The sequence below is a fragment of the Salmo salar genome, chromosome ssa21, assembly GCF_905237065.1.
Source record: "Salmo salar chromosome ssa21, Ssal_v3.1, whole genome shotgun sequence".
Classification (NCBI taxonomy): Eukaryota; Metazoa; Chordata; class Actinopteri; order Salmoniformes; family Salmonidae; genus Salmo; species Salmo salar.
The window spans coordinates 35,235,780-35,255,681 of record NC_059462.1 but is presented as its reverse complement, the minus strand read 5'-3'; the positions used below and the strand labels follow the sequence as shown (position 1 = coordinate 35,255,681).

Below are 19,902 nucleotides of genomic sequence, written 5' to 3'. Positions count from 1 at the left end.
GTGCGTGTATAAATGTGTGTTGCTACCCAGAGAGAACTGGGCAGTGGGAATTTCTATAACTAGGTGGTCACATAGTTTTCTACTCCCTCGCTGCTTCTCACATTCTCATCTTCCACAAGTCTCACTTTAGTTTGGCCATCCTCTCATCTAGTACATTGTTAAAGTACTGTGTACTGTCTGTCTCCAACATTTTATTTATTTATTATTATATGTGTTAGTTGTTATTTCTATAGATTTATTCATAAGGGCAAGAATTACATACATTTTACTCATTTAGCAGATGCTCTTATCCAGAGCGACTTACAGTAGTGAATGCATACATTTCATACATTTTTTTCCCCCGTACTGGTCCCCCGTGGGAATCGAACCCACAACCCTGGCGTTGCAAACACCATGCTCTACCAACTGAGCCACACGGGACTGTTTAGATGTATTTGTCTAAAAACAAAACACGTCAGCGTAGTACAGTTGATATCTTGTTAGAAGATAGAACAGGAATTGTTGAAAAAGTCTGTTGAGATGTTTGGATTAGTATTAGGGAGCACATACTGATTGATCATTGTAACAGTACACTGTTCTGGGATCAGAGTTGCATTAATCGGCCAAATAAACATAGCAAATGCCCCAAACGAGATTTCCAGTTTAAAATTGCACTGTTACAGATTATTCTGAGATATCCTACCTATGAAAAGCCTTTTAAAGTGATTGGCATGCTAGTAACTACTGTAGTCAACAGGGTGCATACATTTGCAGGCTGTTGTGGACTGAATAAATAAATTACTGAATGAATGACAAATGAGACTGATGTCTCCAGCTCTTCTAAATTGATGAACAAACTGTCTTAGGGCTTTTAACAAGTCTAGAGAGTATTGTGGGTACAGCAGGAAGGATAGGTTTACAAATAGAGTATGAAGGAAATGCTGTGTTCAACATATCTTCATCTGTAACCCACAGACATTGCGGTAGGGGCTTTTCTCTCGGACTCCGCTGTGATTCTGAGGTAAGACCATGATCATGGAAAAATGTCAAACACATCCACAAGATAACTGACCTATTAGCAGGAATTCCTGCATTGTCACGTAGATCTAGGTTAAAGGGTAAACTTTCACTCATAGGGGTGAACTTTTACTTTAACTGGTTTAAATGTATTGATTTTGACCTAATTCGCACCTGTTCTGGTCCATATATCTACCATATTTTAGGACTTCTGTATTACGTTTTGAATCTTTTTTGGCCTCCTGGCCCATAGAGCCACCATATTGTAGATGTCCATGTGCATTTCGCTACACCCGCAATACCATCTGCTAAACACTCATATGTGACCAATAAAATTTGATTTGGTTACTGTGTTTGTGTTGTTATTGTTGTTATTTATGTTGATATGTTGTCGTTGCCCTCCAACAGGACTCGTCCGGTGGTAGTGGTTGAGGCCTCCATGCCCCTGCCTGCAAGTGTGAACCGCTCTGTAGCTCTGTGTTCTGACAACGGTCTTCCTGCTGTCTGCATCAACGTGACAGTCTGCTTCAGGGTCCGCGCTCGACGCTACAACGGACTCATAGGTGAGCAGACCCTCTCTCTTTGCCCCTGGCTCCCTCTTAGCCCTGCACTGCAAAACCAACCTGTCTATTTGCACTGCGTTAATCGTTACATTAGTGAAGGTTATATACACAGCAGTGGTACTAACAAACAAAAGCCAGTTTTGGTTCTAGTGTGTGTACTTAATAGTGACCAAAAACTCATTTCGCAACTGTGCTATAGTACTGCGAGCATAATTATGCTACTAGTTTGTATGTGTAAAATGGTATAATGTACAATGTCTAGTCTCCTGTGTCTCTTAGAAAATAGTGATAAAAGCCTCTGCCCTGGACTGGTTGACAGAAAACACTGTTGTGTCCGAGACAACCCTTTTCTGTTTCCTTATCTCTGTCAGTCTCTCCATGTTATCACTAGTCCCTGAGGCCTGGGGCAGTTGGTCCAGTATGTTAACCCAACCTGAAAAGAATGCAGAGCATTCCTTTGGTGAAAGTGTCCGTTACAGCAAGAAGGCTCTGGCACAGCCCTGTCCTGATAGATAAACTGGGGTTGAGTCTGGGACTGGGGTTGATGCTGGGGTGAGGTTGGTTCTACGTCTATGTATGTCTGTGGCCCTGGTTTATACGAACTCTGGGTGCTCTCTGAAACTAAATACCTTTACCTTCCTCCCTTCCTCCCTTCCTCCCTCCCTCCCTCCCTCCCTCCCTCCCTCCCTCCCATAGAACTGCAGTATAACCTGACAGCCGACACGCACCACAAGGAGTCTTTCCCCTCCCGCTTCCATTTCCACGGCAACGGGACGTCCAACGTTACGACAGGGCAAGTCAAGGCCAGACATGACCAGCTGACCTGCGTCACCCACCAGGCCTTCATGAGGGTGAGTCAGAGGTCAGGGTTTAGAGTTCAAAGGTTAGGGGTCGAGAGGTCAACAGCTGTAACCACTGATGGGTGTTTCCAGGTCTTCCTTAGGAAAGAGGTCTTCAGACCTCAATTGGACTTCCTATTTAAATAAAGGATAAATATAAAAAAAATGTCAAAGTGGAATTTTCTTTTTAGAAATGTTAACAAATTAATTTAAAATGAAAAGCTGAAATGTCTTGAGTCAAAAAGTATTCAACCCCTTTGTTATGGCCATCCTAAATAAATTGAGGAGAAAACATTTGCTTAACAAATCACAAAATAAGTTGCATGGACTCGCTCTGAGTGCAATACAAGTAGTTAACATGAATTTTGAATGACTTCCCTATCTTTGTAAGGTCCCGCAGTCAAGTAGTGAATTTCAAGCACAGATTCAACCACAAAGACCAGGGAAGTTTTCCAATGCCTGATATCAAAGTACACCGATTGGTAGATTGGCAAAAAATACATTGAATACATTGCTGCCCCAGTGTGCATGCGTGCATGTGTGTGTGTAATGTTCCAGGTGTTTGGTGGGGCCCCTCCTGACTCTTCCCTCATTCTCTCTTCTAATCAGGGCCATGTAAGTTAGCTCATGTTTAAACCCACTCACTAATTAATGGATGACTCTCAAGTCTCTCTTTGAGCTGAACCATACTGGCTTTTTCTTATTAATAGCTAGAGATGGAGTTATTGGAGACCATAAACCAGTGTCATTATATGTCAGAGGAAATCAAAATGTGTGTGTGTGCGTGAGTGTTTGTGTGACTATACATTTGATGTATTTTTAAAGTTGAATGAATGGGTCATGGCAGTAATGAATGTTATAAACAGCAGATGTGGCAGTAGGATAGTACAGGGGACTGGTAGGGGAATGTGACTATGGCTGAGGTCACATAGGGATATAATGAGACTAATACGGCAGCAGGTAGCCTAGTGGTTACAGCGTTGGGCCAGTAACTGAAAGGTTGCTGGATTGACTCCCTGTGCTGACAAGGTAACAATTGGTCATTCTGCCCCTGAACAAGGCAGTTAACCCACTGTTCCCCAGTAGGCCGTCACTGTAAATAAGAATTTGTTCTTAACTGACTTGCCTAGTTGAATAAAAAATACTGGCTCAGGGGCTTTTGCATTGTCTTTTCTGTCTTACTCTCACACATCCCCCTCATACTGTATGCATCTTTAAGGTTTGATATAGAGTTATTCTTATGTAATGGTTAGATGTGTTTTAGGTTTATTTTGCCACTCACATACTGTACAGTACACATGAGTCAGTATGTATGATCAGCGCTGTGTTGCCAAGCTCCTGTATGTTAATGAATGGGCTCTGGTGAGTGGTTTTACATTGAGAGAGAACACCACCAAGTTACTCAGTTTGTGGTTAAACTAAACCTCACAGAGTGGAGAAAGCTGTGCATGCATGGCTAATGAAGCACTGGTTTCTAGCTACTATGTCTGCTCACTGATAAAAGAAGAGAGGGTGGGACATAGGAGCCATTCAAGTGTCTTGTTCTATAGATACCATGCTTTATTTGACAGTGTATTCAATAATTCAGTCGTAGAAATGTTTAGCCGTTCTCTTTCTGTTTCATAACATTTTAACTTAGAATACTTTGCAACAATTTAGCAGCAACAGCTAAAAATATATATTTTTTGTCTTGAATAAAAACTGTATCTCAGAATGTCCCTCGAGCTAAATGCAGGTGTGGCAGTGGAGAGCAGAGGCTCCTTGGGACATCTGCAGTGGGACAGAGAGCACAGGACACTGTAACATTGTGCCAGAGCACAGACAGGCCCCCACAATAACTTACCCAAGAACAGTCAATTAGCACAGTCAACCCAGAAGCTCCCCTCTACCCAAGGTTGTATGTACAGTAAATGAAAGCTTCCATTCTCTGTATCTCTTTCCTTTTTAGAAAGATGTCCGGGATATCTTCACGCCCATCCATTTTGAGGCGACGTACGCCCTCAGACAGCACACTGTCCGTAACTGGGGATCCAGAATTTTCCCAGCCCTGAAACCCATCCTGCAGCAGAGAGGGGGGCACAGCAACCTGGTAGCCAATAAGGTGAGTCTCTTACATCTCTCCACTCATATCGATGCATGGTTAGGAGAATAGGAACAATGTTTTAGACACAAGGTCAGCTTAGTCCTGGAATTAAAAATCATACTTAATGGAAATTTCCCTGCATTGAAATTGCTCTTTAGTCCAGGTACTAGGCTTAATCTATGTCCGGAGAACCGATGCTACACTCTTAGAAAAGAACTTGCTATGTAGAACCTAAAAGGTTCCAGGTTAAATCCTTTTGGGTTCCTTGTAGAATCCTTTCTACAGAGTGTGTTATACGGAACCCAAAAAGGTTCTACCTGGAACCAAAAAGGGTTCTCCTATGGGGACAGCCAAAGAATCCTTTTGGAACCCTTTTTTCTAAGAGTGTAGATTTCTCCACTTACATCCATGTATGGTAGTTACTGTATATTAGATTACATTACTGTATTTTCAGTGACGCCATCATCATCATCTAACAGTAACCTTCCTTCTCCAGACTGAGTTTGCTCGGTACTGTTCATTGGCCAACTGTTCAACCAATCTGCAGGTCTCTGCTTACCTGGTCTTACCACAGTAAGTAGCATTTAGCATAAATGTTCAATTAGAATATGTTGGTGTTTTCTTTGTAATACAATCTTTTGTCTTGAAGCTTTTACTTTCTATTTCTTATCTCTTCTGTGGACAAAACTGAGCTGTTGAAGGTTTACTTTACAAATTCATTACAGCATCCCGAAACAAAGAATATTTCTGTGGAAAACAACTTTCATATGATTAGATCAGGTGTTGACTGTAGTGCCCATGATGTCAATACTCTCCAGTTCACTTCATTAAGAGGGGATTGTTGTACATGTTTATTCATGGTCACATTTCCCCTTAAACACTTAACTGCCAGGCTAATTTATGTTACGGCCAGGCTAATATAATATCTGATTATTCATGACGCAGAGGTGTGTGTGTGTGTCTTACCTTGCTAAGTTAGATGAGAAACATCAGACTTGTGAGCCCCTCGTTGTTTGTGTCATGGAAACGTCCGCACGCACATGTACACATACACCTCCCCCCACCCCACACACACCTTCAGACCCACTTACCCACAAAGCAGCGAATTCTTCAACATGGACATTAGTCATTTAAAAATGCCTTTTTCCTCCCCATACTGGACACACAGTGCTTCGTTGAAAAGCTGAATATGCATAGCCTCTTCCCCTAACAATACAGCTTGTCTAGGGGTACGTCCCAAATGGTACCCTAATCCCTACATAGTGCACTACTTTTATAAAAGTAAAAAAAAATGTATTTTACCAAATAGGGCTATCTTCTGTATACCACCCCTACCTTGTCACAACACAAGTGATTGTCTCAAAGGCAGTAAGAAGGAAAGAAATTCCACAAATGAACTTTTAACAACACAAAGCTGTTAATTGAAATGCTTTCCAGGTGACTACGTCATTTTTAAAAATTTAACTAGTCAAGTCAGTTAAGAACTAATTCTTATTTACAATGACAGCCTACCGGGGAACAGTGGGTTAATTGCCTTGTTCAGGGGCAGAACGACAGATTTTTACCTTGTCAGCTCAGGGATTCAATTCAGCAACCTTTCAGTTACTGACCCAACGCTCTAACCACTAGGCTACCTGAAGCTAGTTGAGAGAACGCCAAGAGTGTGCAAAGCTGTCATCAAGGCAAATGGTGGCTACTTTGAAGAATCTAAAATCTGTTTGTTTTTTTAACAATTTGTTTAACACTTTTTTGGTTACTACATGATTCCATATGTGTTATTTCATCGTTTTGATGTCTTCACTATTATTCTACAATGAAGAAAATAGTAAAAATAAAGAAAAACCCTGGAATGCGTAGGTGTGTCCAAACTTTTGACTGGTCCTGTATGAGGCGACAGCCTTCCAGTTTTATACATAGGGCTCTATTCAATCCAGCCCCTAAGACTGTTAATCTTGCAGGAAACACAACAACATACAGTACTTTGCATTGGGTAATGGGAAGACCATCATGTTGAACACAACCCTGGTGAACGCTGGAGATGATGCCTTCCTTCCCAGGCTCCGGTTACGCTTCCCCTCCAACCTGCACTACATTAAAGTGCTTGATGCAGTACGTGTTTGATTGATTTATTAATTACTCAAAGTAGCAGTTATTACATTTCTCACATAATCACCAATGGAATTTTAGATTCACAAAATCATGTGAATCTATGCGCTCTTGGATTGTAATAAATGACACACACAATCCTATTATCTGTTATTATTTTCAGGAGGAGAAGTATGTGAGCTGTGACATTTCAGAGGAGAACAAGACAATAGTAGGGATGGACTGTAGTGTTGGGAACCTGTACTTCAGCTCTGGAGCCAAGGTACTGTAGCCACAACACTCAAACTTACTCCAACCTTAATCTGTTACTCTAGCCTTATCCCAACCTTACTCTACTGTTACTCCAACCTTACTCTAATTTTACTCCAGCCTTACTCTGTTACTTCAGCCTTACTCTGTCACTCCAGCCTTACTCTAATGTTACTCCATCCTTACTCTGTCACTCCAGCCTTACTCTGTTACTCCATCCTTACTCTGTTACTCCAGCCTTACTCTAACGTTACTCCATCCTTACTCTGTTACTTCAGCCTTACTATAATGCTACTCTTAACATTATTCCAACCTTACTCTGTTACTCTATCACTACTTCAAGGTTACTCTAACATTACTCAAACTTTACTTCCCATGTTACTCCAATTTTACTCTATTAATCTGGGTCTGGATACTTTCACTGGATACTTTAATTACCCCACTGGGCACAGACATAAATTCAACGTCATGGTTGGATAGGTTACTTTCTTAATTTAATCCATTACAGTTACTGGTTACCTGTCTAAAATTGTAACAAGTAACATAACTTTTGGATTACACAAACTCAGTAACGTAATCTGATTACTTTTAGTTACCTTCCCTTAAAATGCATTAGAAGACAAAAAGGACCCATCAAATGCATTTAGTGTGTCATCATAGTGGTCTCTCTCAATTTGTTTTTAAATTGCACCTTTTTTAAATCTGAATTGAATGTCTTTGAGAAAAACAGAAAGGTGTCTTAATGTATTTTTTTTCAAACATCCTTTCTGATTTTAAAAGTAATCCAAGAAGCAATTAACTAGTTTTTCTAAAGTATCTGTAATCTGATTACACTATTTTTGCTGGTAATGTAACTAACTGATTACAGTTACATTTTAAAAAAATCAGATTGCCCTGTTCAATGTCTATTCCTTGTTGGTTCAACGTAATTTTGCTGAAATTGCGTGGAAACAATGTTGATTCAACCAGTGTGTGCCCAGTGGGTATCCAGACCCATATCTTCTGTTTGCTGCCAATGCTGCTGCTGTTTTAAAGGCAACGTTTTATAAACTGCTGTTTAAGAGGCTAATATCTTAATTGCTATCTAATCAGAATTTCTGTATTTTCTGCAGGTGAACATCAGCTTTCTGTTGGATGTAAACCAGAGTAGCAGTGCTGGTGACATTAGTATATCCATCAACACTAGTGGGTAAGTACAGACCCATAAAAGAAAGATAGATACCCACACACTGAATGTGCCTGCAGTGTTATTGAGTGCAATGTTTTGACCCCAGGTCTTTGTCATAATCTTTCTTTTGACTTTTGCAAGTAACTGGATCTGCTTACAGTACTTCTGACCTTAGCACAGGTCCCCCTAACCCACAAACGCAATCTTTCTCCAAAATACATTAAATAATCGAATGGCTCGTTTTTTAAACTGACATCCTGTTACACCGCCGGTGACGTCTCGCTACTGGCCAGCCTTATCAAACCTAACAGACGGATCGTACAACAGCCCAATGAGCCACTGAGTGGACAAAACATTAGGAACACCGGTTCCTATCATTACATAGACTGACCAGATGAATCCAGGTGAAAGCTATGTCTTTGAATGAGGTATGGTAGTAGGTGCCAGTGGGTTTTTTACGCTCAACCGTTTCCTGTGTGTATCAAGAATGGTCCACCACCCAAAGGACATTCAGCCAATTTCAGCTAATGTTTTGTACACTCAGTGTGTGTGTTTGTTCTGTTGCTAGGGGAACAGGAAACACAGTCCCAGTGACCTGAATTATTCAAATCAGAGGGTGCTGCAGGTTGCCTCTCTTGGTTTCCTCCTGTAGTTGTTACATAGTTGTGTAGTTGAGAAGTACATCCGGCAGCCCCTGTTTTGTCGCTTGGGTAAAGAAAAGCTTTGGAATGTTTGACAGTTCCAGAACACTCTAAAACACTCCATGTTCATATCTGGTAACACTTAACTTTTGTTCAGAGAATGTCAATTTTTTTGAACAGCTGAAACAGCTTTTTCCTGCAATCTAAAGCCATGATTGTTATGCCTAGTTCTATGTAAAAAAAAAGATGTATATTTTTTCTGCATAGGTTATCGAAGCATACTTCTTTCCCTGTTCAATTGTAATTTAAATGAATGAGGCACATTGATTATTTAAGAACCTTTATGCCGTAGAGGTTTAGTACAACTGCTACATTGGTACATAGTATCATAACCCAATCATTAATAAAGCAGTTGTATTATTTTCTAAAGTCTAGCAACCTTGCCAGCAGGCATGTCAGCTAAGATAGACTAGCTACTTTAACCTGATTGGTAGCTAGTTATGAGGTTGGGACATTTTTGTTTTATTATTTATTTATTCATCAAGAAGGAATCAATAGGCTACATAGCTTGATCAAATTCATTTACAAACACCTCCTGCAAGTCCTGCCCATCACCGGAAGCTAAAATCAAATCAAATGCTGTGTGTGACACTCTCTCTCTCCTCCTCCACTGGCAATACTGTCTGCATACATATCTCTTTGCTCGATAGTGCACCTTGGAAGGAACCACTTACTGGGGGGTACTCTTTGCCTGGTCCAGTCAGTGTGCCCCCTCCACAAAATACTACTGACAAATCCTTTTAGAAATAATTATGAAGCTTAGTCATTACTTTAACATCTGAACATTTTAAAAACAGGACAAATCTGAGGGGGCACGTGCCCTTGTGCCCTTATGCCCTTATGGGAATGACACCTCTGAAAACCATCTTCAAGTGTCTTGTAATGCGTGAAGGTATGCTTTGGCCTCTCACTCTGAGAAACACTAGGAATGTGAAGTTCTGCAACGTCTGATGTTTGGAAATTCTTTGGCTTTGAGTTGAATTCCTTTAACACTATAGTGGCATTGGCTGTGCTTAAATGTTTTGTTTTCAATATATCAAATTGATTAATATGAAATGGAATCCAAATAGATAATTTCTGGGTTTTTTCTGACATTGTCTTTTCCAGAGACAATTATGAAAATGAGGATCTTCTGCATGACAACTCAGCCACTCTGATGTTACCGTTGAGATATGGCGTGGATGTAAGCGTCCATGGGTAAGACATTTATTTACAGTAACAAAGACAGTTCCTCGCTCTTCATTAACAGTATATATAAACATCTCTTATTGTACTTCATAAGCTAATTACTGATCTCCCTTGCAGGTTTGTGACCCCAACATCCTTTGTATTTGGTGACCAGGAACCTACTCCAGTTGATTGCTACACAGAGACATTCAACTACACTTACAAGGTTTGTACTATAGGGATACAATATAACATTGTTTTCTAACAGAAACTGATGTGATCATTACAGCCTAGTTGGAGTATTTGAATGACTGACTGACTGACTGACTGCCTGAGTTTATATTGACATTGTATCGGTGTGCCTTGACAGGTTGTCAATATCGGTCCAAGCAAATCTCTCAACACGGAAGTTGAGATTGATATTCCCAAAATACTATCACCATATCCATACAGATTACTCCACATTGCAGATTTTCAGGTAAGTGTGTGATTGATTGATGAAAAATACCACCCTTAGCCGTGGTATATTGGCCATATACCACAAACCCCTGAGGTGTCTTATTGCTATTTTAAACTGGTTACCAACGTAATTAGACCATTAAATAGTACATTTCTGTCAAACCAATGGTATACGATCTATTATAAACTGGGTGGTTCAAGCCCTGAATGCGGATTGGCTGACAGCCATAGTATATCAGACCGTATACCACGGGTATGACAAAACACTTATTTTTACTGCTCTAATTACGTTGGTAACCAGTTTATAATAGCAATAAGGCACCTCTGGGGTTTGTGATATATGGCCAATATACCACGGCAAAGGGCTGTGTCCAGAACAGCCGTTAGCCGTGGTATATTGGCCATATACCACACCCCTTCGGGCCATATTGCTTAAATATACCACGGCTTTCAGCTAATCAGCATTCAAGGCTCGAACCACCCAGTTTATAATCACCAATATCTAACTTATTTTCTTTCCTCATCTGTTAGACCTCTCTTGGAGAATGCTCCATTAAAAATGGCTCCATCACAGTAGAAGATGATTGCGAGGTGCCACGGTCGTCTTTAATCAAGGAACTGGTCTTCTTCTTCTCCAAAACCAGCAAACGCAAAATGGTAGATACCTCCCTCTCCTACTCCTATAATGTATACTGCTCAAAAAAATAAAGGGAACACTTAAACAACACATCCTAGATCTGAATGAAAGAAATAATCTTATTATTATCTTACATAGTTGAATGTGCTGACAACAAAATCACACAAAAACAATCAATGGAAATCCAATTTATCAACACATGGAGGTCTGGATTTGGAGTCACACTCAAAATTAAAGTGGAAAACCACACTACAGGCTGATCCAACTTTGATGTAATGTCCTTAAAACAAGTCAAAATGAGGCTCAGTAGTGTGTGTGGCCTCCACGTGCCTGTATGACCTCCCTACAACGCCTGGGCATGCTCCTGATGAGGTGGCGGATGGTCTCCTGAGGGATCTCCTCCCAGACCTGGACTAAAGCATCCGCCAACTCCTGGACAGTCTGTGGTGCAACATGGTGTTGGTTGATGGAGCGAGACATGATGTCCCAGATGTGCTCAATTGGATTCAGGTCTGGGGAACGGGCGGGCCAGTCCATAGCATCAATGCCTTCCTCTTGCAGGAACTGCTGACACACTCCAGCCACATGAGGTCTAGCATTGTCTTGCATTAGGAGGAACCCAGGGCCAACCGCACCAGCATATGGTCTCACAAGGGGTCTGAGGATCTCATCTTGGTACCTAATGGCAGTCAGGCTACCTCTGGCGAGCACATGGAGTGCTGTGCGGCCCCCCAAAGAAATGCCACCCCACACCATGACTGACCCACCGCCAAACCGGTCATGCTGGAGGATGTTGCAGGCCGCAGAACGTTCTCCACGGTGTCTCCAGACTCTGTCACGTCTGTCACGTGCTCAGTGCGAACCTGCTTTCATCTGTGAAGAGCACAGGGCGCCAGTGGCGAATTTGCCAATCTTAGTGTTCTCTGGCAAATGCCAAACGTCCTGCACGGTGTTGGGCTGTAAGCACAACCCCCACCTGTGGACGTCGGGCCCTCATACCACCCTCATGGAGTCTGTTTCTGACCGTTTGAGCAGACACATATACATTTGTGGCCTGCTGGAGGTCATTTTGCAGGGCTCTGGCAGTGCTTCTCCTGCTCCTCCTTGCACAAAGGCGGAGGTAGCGGTCCTGCTGCTGGGTTGTTGCCCTTCTACGGCCTCCTCCACGTCTCCTGATGTACTGGCCTGTCTCCTGGTAGCGCCTCCATGCTCTGGACACTACGCTGACAGACACAACAAACCTTCTTGCCACAGCTCGCATTGATGTGCCATCCTGGATGAGCTGCACTACCTGAGCCACTTGTGTGGGTTGTAGACTCCGTCTCATGCTACCACTAGAGTGAAAGCACCGCCAGCATTCAAAAGTGACCAAAACATCAGCCAGGAAGCATAGGAACTGAGAAGTGGTCCCCACCTGCAGAACCACTCCTTTATTGTGGGTGTCTTGCTAATTGCCTTTAATTTCCACCTGTTGTCTATTCCATTTGCACAACAGCATGTGAAATTTATTGTCAATCAGTGTTGCTTCCTAAGTGGACAGTTTGATTTCACAGAAGTGTGATTGACTTGGAGTTACATTGTGTTGTTTAAGTGTTCCCTTTATTTTTTGGAGCAGTGTATATAGTTACAGTATGTAGCAGTGTTGGGGTCAATTCCATATTGATGCAGTCATTTCAGGAAGTAAATGAATTGGAATTCTTATTTTCCTCTCATCTTTTCAATGAGGAACATTTACATTGTTGTTTACTTCCTGAGTTGAAATGGTATTGGCCCTAACCTTATTATGTAGCAGTGCTGTATTCCACTGATGTTGATGTTTTAAAATGAAATCACAAGTGTTGTTTCTCTCCATAGTTCTGTGCTCACGGAGACGACCTGTGCCTGACTCTGGTGTGTAGACTAGGAGACATGGACATCGGGAAAGAAGCCACCATTCAGATGGAAGTGAAGCTCAACCCCACCGTTCTACAGCTCACACCGGTAAACACTTCACTAATGCTACACTTTCAAATCTCTTAAAATGGCAACATGAATCATAATTTCTTCATTGAGGATATTAAAGTGTTCTAATGTAATAAAATAAAGTCTTACCCTCCCTCTCCTCAGGGTCGTCATGGAGTGATGCTGATAGAGAGTACTGGCATCATCACATCACCAAGGGAGGACCCTCACACCATCCTATTACAGCAGATCCCTATCGCTCAGGTAAGAAATGATAGGCCTATACAGTAGTGATACATTGGCCTTATACAGTAATCTTTTGGCGGATACCATGTCACTGTTCCACAATGGAGATCACTCAAGTCCAAGTCCATGCACTTGACACATTTATGAAATTGTTTATTCCAGTTACTAAAATAGCTTATTCCAGTAAAAACTTATGTCCGCTTGGATTGATGAGGAATTGAAAAATTGTATGGTTGAGAGGGATGAGGCAAAAGGTTTGGCAAATAAATTGGCAGCACAACCGATTGGCAAATGTACTGCAAATTGAGAAATCATATGTGACTAAACTGAATAAAAAGATGAAACTATACTATGAAACAAAGATAAATGATATAAAGAATGATAGTAAAAACATGACATGCGCAACAAATGCTGACACTACACATCCAAGTATATCTGACCAAATTATGAAAGACAAGCATTGTAATTTAGATTTCCGTAAAGTGAGTGAAAAAAATATTGTTTTCTATCAACAATGACAAGCCACCGGGGTCTGACAACTTGGATGGGAAATTACTGAGGATAATAGCGGACGATATTGCCACTCCTATTTGCCATATCTTCGATTTAAGCCTACAAGAAAGTTTGTGCCTTCAAGCCTGGAGGGAAAAAAGTCATTCCGCTACCTAAGAATAGTAAAGCCCCCTTTACTGGCTCAAATAGCCAACCAATCAGCTTTGAGTAAAGCCAGTGTGTCTATGTGTGAGGATGACAACACTATACACGTCAGCTACTACAGTGACTGGAATGACTGCAACACTTAACAAAGAGCTGCAGTAAGTTTCAGAATGGCTGACAAGGAATAAGTTAGTCCTATATAACTAAAAGCATAGTATTTACGACAAATCATTCACTAAACCCTAAACCTCAACTAAATCTTGTAATGAATAATGTGGAAATTGAGCAAGTTGAGGTGACTAAACTGCTTGGAGTAACCCTGGATTGTAAACTGTCATGGTCAAAACGTATTGAAACAACAGTAGCTAAGATGGGGAGAAGCGCTGCTCTGCCATCTTAATAACACTATCAACAAGGCAGGTCCTACAGGCCCTTGTATTGTCGAAACAGGGCAATACGGCTGGCCCTGGGATGTACACAGAGAGCTAACATGAATGATATGCATGTCAATCTCTCCTGGCTCAAAGTGGAGGAGAGATTGACTTCATCACTACTTGTATTTGTGAGAGGTATTGACACCCATGCATACCCCTCAAGACATGCCACCAGAGGTCTCTTCACAGTCCCCAAGTCCAGAACAGACTATGGGAGGCGCACAGTACTATATAGAGCTCTGTTCCACATCAAGTAACTCATGCAAGCAGTAACATTTGATTTAAAAACAGATAAAAATACATCTTATGGAACAGCGGAGACTGTGAAGCAACACAACACAAGTATACAAACACACGATAACATACACACTATACACACATAGATTTTGTGTTGTAGATATGTGGTAGTAGAGTAGTGGCCTGAGCGCACACACTTAATGTGTGGTGAAATATGTTGTGAAAGTATTGTAATGTTTTTAAAATGGTATAACTGCCTTCATTTTGCTGGACCCCAGGAAGAGTAGCTGCTGCTTTGGCAGAAGTTAATGGGGATCCATAATAAATACAAATACAAATGTCCTGGTAGGGTTAAGAAGTGTCAGGAAATTGCCTATGCAACCTCCGAGTGCCTTACTGTTATAAAACGCTGGATTGTAGTGTCCATGTTAGGACAGTGGTGGAAATGACAGGACATTTCCGACCTTGTCTGATGTCCAGGTCATAGATGTACAATGTAATACTAGTGCACTGTAATAACGTTTTATTTCATTCTGATGTTCCAGGTTGTGTTGGAGGCCCACTTCAACCAGAAGCCTCAGGCAGCAGTGGAGGCATTCATCATTGTAGGGAGTCTACTGGTGGGACTCTTGATCCTGGCCCTGCTCATCTTCGCCCTCTGGAAGGTCAGTAGGACACCTTCAGCTTTTACGCTACACACAAAATGGCATACAAACACACTGCATTCTTTTCCCTCTCATCTGAAACCAAACCTTGTTCTTTCATTCCCAGGCTGGTTTCTTCAAGAGACAATTTAAGAAGGAGATCAGGAGAGATAGCTGGGACTATGTACCAAAGAATGAGAAGACTGAGAGTATATCCTAAGAGTGTACTAATACAGAATGGTTCTATACTACAACACGAACTAACTGCTGGGGAACAACTTCTCTACTAAAAGGCCCATTTTGATTGAGATCATCCAAACCCAAGGGAAAGAACTGCAGGACAATTCAAACGTTTGTGGCTCAGAATCTAGGAATCAACAAAATGATGTAATTTTTCTAAAACATGCAAGAGGAAAAACGTAAACTTTGTTGTCAGTGGGACAAATGTATTGCACTTTACCTCTGGGCTTGGTGCAGTGAGACTATAGAACATTGGACTGCATACGTGGAATGTACATTAGAACATGGGCTATGTGACCTCACAAGAACAGGCCCATCATTCCTGTTTTTATTCCCCACCAAGAACTCAGGATATGAAGCGGAACATTCCATGGTCTTGTTCAATATGAAACAGGCATGAAACAGAAGAAAACGCTCCAAAACAGAGTGAAACAGGGAGGTACTTTCTGTGCCTGTCCATGAATTAAGAACCGTTCATTTTACGTAGCAAAACATTCTCACATACCTGACTACTTGGATTCGGTCTGCTGTACAAAATGTTTATGAATGCACTGCTGAAGCTTTTCTCTATGGATAGGAAGTCTATTTGTATATAATGATATATACACATCTATATGCCAAATCGATCCTCATTAGGTGTGTATATACTGTGTATATAGATATATCAAGAGGACCTTTCTTTATCACCATTTTTAAACATTTCCTTTTTTATCTTCATGCTATGGGTAGGGAGGGGAAACAGCCTCAAACTGTCACACATTTATTGTGAAACTAGTTCTCACTACAGTGAGAAACCATCAGACTGAAAGAAGGAACGTTTATTCTGGTTGATCTGTGAGACCCAGCGAGAGCCTCTGCCGAGCCGTACAGCCTAAACCCATGTTTCATAGAAATGAATAGGAGCATCTCACACTCTGCAAAAGTTACGTGTCCAGTGTAGCAGACCGGTAAGACCAGTACCTGCACCCCGCATAGGTTTTTATTCTTCAATTTGTATTTTTGCTCACCAGCTTATGGAGTGAATGGGACAGAAGGTTTAATGGTTATAATATAGAACTGAAGGTAACAGAAGGATGAGGAGGTCAGGGAAGTGTCATCAGTGAAAAAAGACATCTGTTCACTGACTCACTCACTCACTGAATGACACATGCCACTCCTCAAGGGGACAGCACCCTGTGTGTGTGTGTGTGTGTGTGCGCGTGTGTGCGCGTGCGTGTACGTGCGTGCGTTTGCGTGTATGCATTATAATGTGTGCGTACGACAGCAACTCATACACCATGGCAGCAGAAGTTTCCAACACAGTCAGAAATGAAAAATGAAAGAGCTTGTTCTTCAGAAATGACTCAAACGTTCCTCAAATGGAACACGGAACACCGGCCTTACCTTTTGGAACATTTTCATCCCTTTGGATTTGTGTTGGAATCTTTGGATTCGGTGTTCTTACTGTAGCTGTGAGGGATTGGAACATTCAGGTTTTGGAGAGATGGTAGGCTATGATGATGGTGGTGCATGCGGAAGAGTAACATGTTTTTACTGCTTGAATTTTCAGGGAGTCAACCTTTCCTGACCAAGTTGTCAGTTTTGACAAAAATAAAGGGGGCACATTCCACATTTCTATAAATTGAAATCATTTTTTATTTTTAATAAATAAGTGTGTGGCGTGTAAAAATGGACAGATAACATTTTGTTTGTCAACACATTTCACTTTGGTCTGATAATTTATGTAATTGTGCACTGGAATGTATTATTATGTTGTCTTTGCTTTAATATAAATCAACTTTTTCTATTTAATGTGCCTGTCTGTCCTCCATTTGGTTATTTGATGTCTAACATTCAAAGATGTACAGTAGTAAAGCCTGTAGGTGACATTCAGTGATAGTGCAAACTGAGGTGCGTATAGACAACCCCTACATACATACAGTTTTAGGTTGTGTGTAAAGACTCCTCTCTTGTAGATAGTTTAAACTGTAGACAGTCTATACACTGAAGACAGTTTATTGTAAAGCAGAGTAGGAAAGACTATGTTACATTCTGTGGCAATGCCAGTGGAGGTTGGTATGTGTATAGACCCATCCACCCTTTAGACAGCTTTAAAAGGTATTGATTCCGCTCTACATACAGTGTTAAATGCAGCTGCACTTGATGTGTGCCTCCTCTGCCTCCTCGATGTCCACTCCAAACAGGGTCAGGAGTTGAGGATGTAACCTGGTGGTGAAACAAACAGGGTCAGGAGTTGAGGATGTAACCTGTTGGTGAAACAAACAGGGTCAGGAGTTGAGGATGTAACCTGTTGGTGAAACAAACAGGGTCAGGAGTTGAGGATGTAACCTGGTGGTGAAACAAACAGGGTCAGGAGTTGAGGATGTAACCTGGTGGTGAAACAAACAGGGTCAGGAGTTGAGGATGTAACCTGGTGGTGAAACAAACAGGGTCAGGAGTTGAGGATGTAACCTGGTGGTGAAACAAACAGGGTCAGGAGTTGAGGATGTAACCTGGTGGTGAAACAAACAGGGTCAGGAGTTGAGGATGTAACCTGGTGGTGAAACAAACAGGGTCAGGAGTTGAGGATGTAACCTGGTGGTGAAACAAACAGGGTCAGGAGTTGAGGATGTAACCTGGTGGTGAAACAAACAGGGTCAGGAGTTGAGGATGTAACCTGGTGGTGAAACAAACAGGGTCAGGAGTTGAGGATGTAACCTGGTGGTGAAACAAACAGGGTCAGGAGTTGAGGATGTAACCTGGTGGTGAAACAAACAGGGTCAGGAGTTGAGGATGTAACCTGGTGGTGAAACAAACAGGGTCAGGAGTTGAGGATGTAACCTGGTGGTGAAACAAACAGGGTCAGGAGTTGAGGATGTAACCTGGTGGTGAAACAAACAGGGTCAGGAGTTGAGGATGTAACCTGGTGGTGAAACAAACAGGGTCAGGAGTTGAGGATGTAACCTGGTGGTAAAACAAACAGGGTCAGGAGTTGAGGATGTAACCTGGTGGTGAAACAAACAGGGTCAGGAGTTGAGGATGTAACCTGGTGGTGAAACAAACAGGGTCAGGAGTTGAGGATGTAACCTGGTGGTGAAACAAACAGGGTCAGGAGTTGAGGATGTAACCTGGTGGTGAAACAAACAGGGTCAGGAGTTGAGGATCTAACCTGGTGGTGAAACAAACAGGGTCAGGAGTTGAGGATCTAACCTGGTGGTGAAACAAACAGGGTCAGGAGTTGAGGATCTAACCTGGTGGTGAAACAAACAGGGTCAGGAGTTGAGGATGTAACCTGGTGGTGAAACAAACAGGGTCAGGAGTTGAGGATCTAACCTGGTGGTGAAACAAACAGGGTCAGGAGTTGAGGATGTAACCTGGTGGTGAAACAAACAGGGTCAGGAGTTGAGGATCTAACCTGGTGGTGAAACAAACAGGGTCAGGAGTTGAGGATCTAACCTGGTGGTGAAACAAACAGGGTCAGGAGTTGAGGATCTAACCTGGTGGTGAAACAACTGAATCAGTTACAGAGGTTTTAAATGTCCCATATGTGACTGACATAACAGTACTACTAACTGTCTTCTACTTCAGTGAAGCAATTCTTGGATACCGGTTTTAAATTTAAATATATGATCGAAAAAAGACTAATGGTTAAATTACACTGAACATGACCTCTAAGAACTGTCTTTGAGGAGTGTAAATTTAACCCAGAGTAATATGACCATGAGATTACAGGTAGGGCTATACTTAGTGAGCAGGGGTAGGTCATTGCCTTGGTAACATGTTATTTGAGACAGGGTTTGTATCCAGGTTGAAGGTCTATCTGACAGTGTAGTTGCTATGGGGCTTTAGACCAGCTAAAGGATAGAGTTCTACCTACTACATCGGCCAGTGTTCACACAGCGTCTCAGAGTAGGGCTGCTGATCTAGGATCATGGAGGGCTTTGGGTCAGGTCAAGAACAGGAGCTGTACCTGATGAGCAGCTCTGAGGGCACCTCCAGTAGGTCTCCGTCTATGTTCCAGGGGTAGGCCCCCTCGGAGGAGATGATGGGCGTGTTCTTAGAGTCATACTCTCCATTGTCCTCAGCGATGTCATCAGACCAGCTGCTCTGAGAGCGGGGGCGGAGCCTCACAGCCCACACCGTCTGCGTCTCCACGAAGGAGAAACTGAACTGGGGAGGAGGAGGAGGAGAAGAAGATTATATTATTGTCCAATTGTATACAAGGAGGATCCAACATCCCTCCCTAGGACCTCCAATAAGCTTTTAGAGGGAGGCGAGGAATAGAGGAAAGAAGGACTGAGAGAACAAGACCATCGTCTCAGTCAGTAGCAACTCCAACCACTAGGGGGCAATGATGCACAGCATCCCCAACAAGACAATTCCCTACACAGTAATGACGCCATCTATGACCCTGGTCACAGAGGTTCCATCCTGTCCTTGACAACAGTTCAGTTCAGTTAAGCCATCGTAACCATGAACATAGTACATATGAACGCCCCAGCATATCATTTGTTCATGAAGTAAACAGGGAGGACATGGAGGGGGACATGGAGGGG

At 42.1% G+C, this 19,902-nt stretch overlaps 2 protein-coding genes across 3 annotated transcripts in view; one reads left to right on the top strand and one right to left on the bottom strand.

Annotated features, from left to right (window-relative positions):
• The window catches only part of LOC106582201 (integrin alpha-4), a 31,088-nt gene extending 13,930 nt beyond the window's left edge, over positions 1 to 17,158 (top strand). Inside the window, exons 13-28 of the mRNA XM_045704724.1 lie at positions 955 to 1,000; positions 1,405 to 1,559; positions 2,256 to 2,410; positions 4,347 to 4,499; positions 4,978 to 5,054; positions 6,440 to 6,590; positions 6,751 to 6,849; positions 7,949 to 8,025; positions 9,813 to 9,902; positions 10,011 to 10,098; positions 10,243 to 10,350; positions 10,863 to 10,988; positions 12,823 to 12,948; positions 13,075 to 13,173; positions 15,029 to 15,148; positions 15,255 to 17,158. Coding sequence (XP_045560680.1) covers positions 955 to 1,000; positions 1,405 to 1,559; positions 2,256 to 2,410; positions 4,347 to 4,499; positions 4,978 to 5,054; positions 6,440 to 6,590; positions 6,751 to 6,849; positions 7,949 to 8,025; positions 9,813 to 9,902; positions 10,011 to 10,098; positions 10,243 to 10,350; positions 10,863 to 10,988; positions 12,823 to 12,948; positions 13,075 to 13,173; positions 15,029 to 15,148; positions 15,255 to 15,347 — 1,763 coding nt within the window. The 3' untranslated portion in view covers positions 15,348 to 17,158. The remainder of the gene's footprint in view (positions 1 to 954; positions 1,001 to 1,404; positions 1,560 to 2,255; positions 2,411 to 4,346; positions 4,500 to 4,977; positions 5,055 to 6,439; positions 6,591 to 6,750; positions 6,850 to 7,948; positions 8,026 to 9,812; positions 9,903 to 10,010; positions 10,099 to 10,242; positions 10,351 to 10,862; positions 10,989 to 12,822; positions 12,949 to 13,074; positions 13,174 to 15,028; positions 15,149 to 15,254) is intronic.
• The window catches only part of LOC106582268 (CERK like autophagy regulator), a 105,492-nt gene continuing 102,574 nt past the window's right edge, over positions 16,985 to 19,902 (bottom strand). Inside the window, exons 12-13 of one of the 2 annotated variants that reach the window (XM_045704725.1) lie at positions 19,317 to 19,516; positions 16,985 to 17,572 (exon numbers count right to left, since the gene is read on the bottom strand). In XM_045704725.1, the coding sequence (XP_045560681.1) occupies positions 17,491 to 17,572; positions 19,317 to 19,516 (282 nt within the window). In that variant the 3' untranslated portion in view covers positions 16,985 to 17,490. Of the gene's footprint in view, positions 17,573 to 17,617; positions 18,721 to 19,316; positions 19,517 to 19,902 lie in introns of those variants that run through there. The other variant, XM_045704726.1, reaches the window with a different exon arrangement.